The sequence below is a fragment of the Podarcis vaucheri genome (assembly GCF_965113315.1).
Source record: "Podarcis vaucheri genome assembly, chromosome: 6".
NCBI classification, from domain to species: Eukaryota; Metazoa; Chordata; class Lepidosauria; order Squamata; family Lacertidae; genus Podarcis; species Podarcis vaucheri.
The window spans coordinates 15,102,954-15,108,236 of record NC_138764.1 but is presented as its reverse complement, the minus strand read 5'-3'; the positions used below and the strand labels follow the sequence as shown (position 1 = coordinate 15,108,236).

Sequence of the window (5,283 nt, the reverse complement as noted above, 5' to 3'; positions counted from 1 at the left end):
TGTTAAGTGACTTCCTTGCTTCCCCTTGGTTGAATTTCACTGTATATACTTTTAACGGTTTTCCAAATCACAATTCTTATAAAATTTAACTTTAACATCCTTAAATCTTCACATTATGAAATTAAACATATTAATTCATCACTTAACATAAATAAAATCCTAAGCCAATTAAGTATCTGCAAGCTGTTTTCAGTTAATTTAACTTAACATATTTAACTAAATAATCATTAAATTTAATCCACTTTTGCTGATACTCCTCCTCCTTCCAGTCGCGGACTCTTCCGGTTAGGTCGGCTAGCTCCGAAAAATCCATCATCTTCATCTGCCAATGGCAGAAGACGTAAACTTTCTCTTGTGCATACACACAAAGCATGCCCAAAACCTGTGTAGGGATGAACCTTGGATGACATAAAGGTGTCAACTGGCAGTCAACACGATACAGAGCAGCAAGTGGCCGTTTTGCACATTCAAGAAAGTGAGCTCTCTGCCCCAGGTGCTTCAGTTGGCAGTTTGCCCGAGATGTTGACGAGCAAAGAGTTTGCAGAAAGCAGAGCACCTTGAGCTCTCCACAGGATCTGTGCGGAGAAGAAATGGCTCCCCACCCAGAATGGAGTGGAGAACATCGGGGTACAAAGGGAGCCGGGTGCTGCTTGTGGTGGGTGCTGCTGCTCCTAGGAATTGGCGGGACGGCAGAAGGTGTGTCGTGTCCCCAGGGGTGCACTTGCGAGTATCTGGCCGTGAACTGCACAGGGAAGGGGCTTGCAGAGTTCCCAGCGACCATCCCTCTGGACACCAGGCAGCTGATCCTGGCTCAGAACCAGCTCAGCTACTTGCCATCCGTGGAGCTGAACTTCCTCAGCGACTTGATCTATCTAGACTGCAGCGGCAATGCTTTGGGCCAGGACCTGGACTTCACCTTTGTGAGCATCATCAGGCTTGTCTACTTGGACCTCAGTTTCAACAACCTCACCTTGATCACGTTTGGGACCTTTTCCCAGCTCGGCAGCCTGGTTGTGCTCAAGCTCTCCGACAACCCCGGTCTGGTGGAGATTGAGAAGGACTCCTTTGCCAACAATACCTGGCTGAGGCACCTGGATGTGAGCCGCTGTAGCCTGACGTTCCTTGATGCAATCACCCTCAGGGACCTGCCCAACCTGAGAAGCCTGGGCTTAAGCGGGAATCCCTGGTTCTGCAACTGCTCCTTCATGGAACTGTGCAGCTTCATAAAAGAGAGTGGCATAACTATCCCAGGTGAGTGGGAAATTCTGAGCATCTAGGGAATGGAGTCCCATCTCCAGGTGAGCTGTAGGGCACTTACGCAGCTGCTGGGCTGAGAGGGTGAGCAGTCTGTGGACTCAGGACAAGAATGTCCCTCTGGCGTTTGGCCTTTAAAAATAAGTCCTCTGCATTCCTATGCTTAGAGCAAAGGCATGTATGTACCACTACTTTGCTCCTCTGCCTCAGAAGAGTCAAAGCCAAGGAAGGACAGCAATAATTTACTTTTCAATGAAGTGGCAGTACAGTGGTACCTCAGGTTACATACACATCAGGTTACAGACTCCGCTAACCCAGAAATAGTACCTCGGGTTAAGAACTTTGCTTCAGGATGAGAACAGAAATCGCGCAGCAGCGGCAGCGGGAGGCCCCATTAGCTAAAGTGTCACCTCAGGTTAAGAACAGACCTCCAGAACGAATTAAGTTCTTAACCCGACGTACCACTGTATAACTATTGCACCAGGAAGGTACTTTCTTGTCGAAGTTAATGGGAGCTTTTTGAAAATGTCAAGCAAACACACACAAATATTTCATCTTGCCCCCTTCTCCCCTCATCAGCCATCAAGGCAACAGAGAGCCCTGCTGCTGTTTATCCTGAATTTCTTGTGATTCCCGAGTCAAAATATTGTGTGCAAGCTTCTCCACTATTCTGAGTGGAGTGTTTCTTGCTTTATTATCTGCAGTCTTGCTGATGCCATTCGTTTCAACTGCTGTCACTTCTTATTGTTGAGGAACCACCTAAAAGGCTTGCCGTATTACCATGGTAGGTTTTTTTGGGGGGGGGGGAAGAAACCCATGCAATTCACAGTTTCTTTTTTTTTTTACATTACAACATTTCTTATTATTATTATTATTGTCATCAATTCTTTATTGATTAAAAGGTTTGCATGTCTATCCAAACATTATGTACTATCTCTTAACAGGTTAAAAAAAAATTATATAAAATAGAAAATTTATAAAGGAAAAAAGGAAATAAAGAAGTAACAAAGAAATCAAACTAAACAAAGAAAAAAGGGACAAAGTTATTTACATAGTAAAAGTACTCATAAGCACAATCCTTCTCATCATACTGTTTGATATAATGTTCTTTTTTACACAGGTTTACATTGTATAATATCATTTCTTTCTGCTTTGTATACATTCCTTTGATCTTTTTCTTTACAAATATCACTCAATTTCTGCTAATACGGAGTTTGAATCCTTTCCTCATGCATTTACCAAAGCGGAGGCCGTTTCCCATTAATTCCGATACACAACTCCTTTTCTGGATCCTTCCCTCCCTTCCCATATTCCAAACAGAGACAAAGCTACGCTACCAGAAGAAAATTTCTATTCCTGCGTCATAACTCTCAGAGAAGGGGAAGGGGGAAGAAGGAGGCTGCTTATGTGTCAGGGAAGGCAGTTGTGTTTCCCACTTATGTCACACAACTCACCTTATAGCCTTGCCACGGCTGTTTCAAATAGCCAGCAACACTGTTTGTGTGTGAAACAGATAACGTCCCTTTGCATTCCTCTGCGCCTTGTTTGAGAGCAGTGGTTAAACTTTAATGCTGGCTGCAAGCTTATCTGGCAACGAGAGCTCCTCTTTCCTTCTGGAAATGAAATAAGACACACCATGCTCCATGCCAGCTGGTGGCACAAGATGGCACATCATGATAACTTTGTGGCTCCACTTGACCGCTGTCTTCTACAGTATGAGAGCCAGCCCAGGGCAGGCAACCTGTCTGCACTAGGCGAAGGGTAGGCGTCCAATAAAATTAGGTGGTTCTAGTGCCAGAGTTGGGTGGTCCAACACTGCATGAGTTCTGCCAATGGCATCCACACCATTTGGGGAAGTTGGGAAACAGATGGCACTGTGCTCTCTTGGACTTGCCAGTCAGAAGGTCAGTGGTTCGAATCCCTGCGACGGGGTGAGTTCCCGTTATTCTGTCCCAGCTCCTGCCAAAGATCTCTCCAAACTAGGAGATGGGTAGCAAAATGGGCAAATGAGGTTCTGTGTAAGGAAGCACAGAGGGACCACACCGTCACAAAGATGGCGTTGGGCTACGTCAACTAGCCCAACTCCCAGCCAACCCAATGCTACAGCATCCTTGGTACATGGGGGATGCGGGTGGCGCTGTGGTCTAAACCACTGAGCCTCCTGGGCTTGCCAATCAGAAGGCTAGAGGTTTGAATCCCCGTGACGGAGTGAGCTCCCGTTGCTCTGTCCCAGCTACTGCCAACCTAGCAGTTCAAAAGCACGCCAGTGCAAGTAGATAAATAGGTACTGCTGCAGCAGGAAGGTAAACGGCGTTTCCGTGCGCTGTGGTTTCCATCACGGTGTCCCATTGCACCAGAAGTGGTTTAGTCCTGCTGGCCACATGACCCAGAAAGCTGTCTGTGGACAAACGCCTGCTCCCTTGGCCTGAAAGAGAGATGACCGCTGCAACCCCATAGTCGCCTTTGACTGGACTTTACCGGACTTTACTAGGCCCAAAACCAGGTGAATGTGACCCATCTGCAGGGCTGGCCCAAGACATTTTGGCACCCGAGGCAATCCACAAAATGGCGGGCTTGCCGCTGCCAGGGGAGAAGGAAATAATGCTTGTGCATGCACACAAGCTATTTCCAGTGCTGCTCCGACCCGGAAGTGGGCAGCCGCGCAGCGCAGTGCCAGTAAGGGCGGGCAGCGACAGCGGGGGTCACCACGGGCCAGATAAACAAGTCCTTGGGCCTTATCCGGCCTGTGGGCCTTAGTTTGGGGACCCCTGTCAAAGCCAGATCACCCTTGTGTTCACCCACTAACATGGACTAATAATAGCTTTTCATTCAGTATTCACCAAGACAATTATTTTGGAAGGATTACCAAAAAAAAAACAAACCTCAGCTGCAGAAATCTTTCCCCCCAAAGTGATGGAGAATTCTGCCTCCCCCTCCAAGAATTTTTTGGCCCCTGGGAATGGGTCCAGTAATCAGTCTATTGGGCGGTAAGCCATTTTAGATGCTTAGTAGAAAGATAACAAACAAAAATGCTGATTTATTTTGTTTCCTGAAATATATACACCACTTGACTGGAACAAACATGAAAGCAAGTTAGGTCTGAGTTTGAAGGGGAGGGTGTCTTACTGGGTCTGGAGAAGATCAAGGCCACAGGCCTGTAGACATGTCCTTAATTGACATTTTTTTTATGCACAAGTCGAGACTTGTTGTCCCTCTTGCGTTTCCTCTGCAGACTCTGACAACGTCACCTGCTACAGCCCAGCTTTTGTGCATGACTTGAAGATGCTGGAAGAGGCACAGGAGCAACTGAATTATAAATGCTTCATCCATTTTGATGACCAAGACTATCTTTTCCTGGGTCTGCTTGGGTTCTGCACCTTCTCTGCCGGCACAGTGTTTGCCTGGCTCTTGGGAGTTTGCGCGGTTGTATATGAATTCTTAACTGCGACAGGAGACAATGAAGATGAAGAGGACTGGGACGAATGAGCCTAGTAGATTCTGAAAACGGACTTGGTGAGAGCGTCATCCTATGTATCTTTACTTGGAAGCAAGCCCCGCTGATCACAATGTGGCCAGGACTGCAGTCCACCACGCATGCCCTAGGAAGTGATCCTTTTTGAAGACAGTGGGGCATACTTCAGAGTAAATAAGCATAAAAAGACATCCTCAGAATCATATTTGAAACTCTATGACAGCAAATGCCAGCAAATTACCTTACTGGAATAGTTTGGCTTTGGAGAGTGATATTATTCTGTTAAGATGTTGCTGCTATGCCTGGTGCTAGATTGGAGTGCAGCTTTCCTCATTTTTGGTAATGGCTCAGAATTGCTCTTTACTTGCAATAGAAATATTATTAGCTAGATGCTATGCGATAGCAACCCTTTCAGATGCTTACTGAAAACATGAGATGTGAAGCACATAAAATAAGCTCCTTTCCAGCACGAACACTGCTGACTGCCAAGGAAAGACCCCCCCCCCCAATTAATTGAGTCTAACTACTGTATATCTCAGGTTGAAACAATTTTTCAC

The 5,283-nt window shown here is 46.3% G+C and overlaps 1 protein-coding gene across 1 annotated transcript; it reads left to right on the top strand.

Moving 5' to 3' along the window:
- Nucleotides 1-590: 590 nt before the first annotated feature.
- Nucleotides 591-4,889, top strand: LOC309534713 (leucine-rich repeat-containing protein 52-like; the record flags this gene model as incomplete). Its single annotated transcript, XM_082227020.1, has 2 exons — nt 591-1,251; nt 4,451-4,889. The coding sequence occupies 2 exons, from the start codon at nt 591-593 to the stop codon at nt 4,738-4,740; spliced, it is 951 nt and encodes a 316-aa protein (XP_082083146.1). The 3' UTR covers nt 4,741-4,889.
- Between the last annotated feature and the right edge of the window lie 394 nt (nt 4,890-5,283).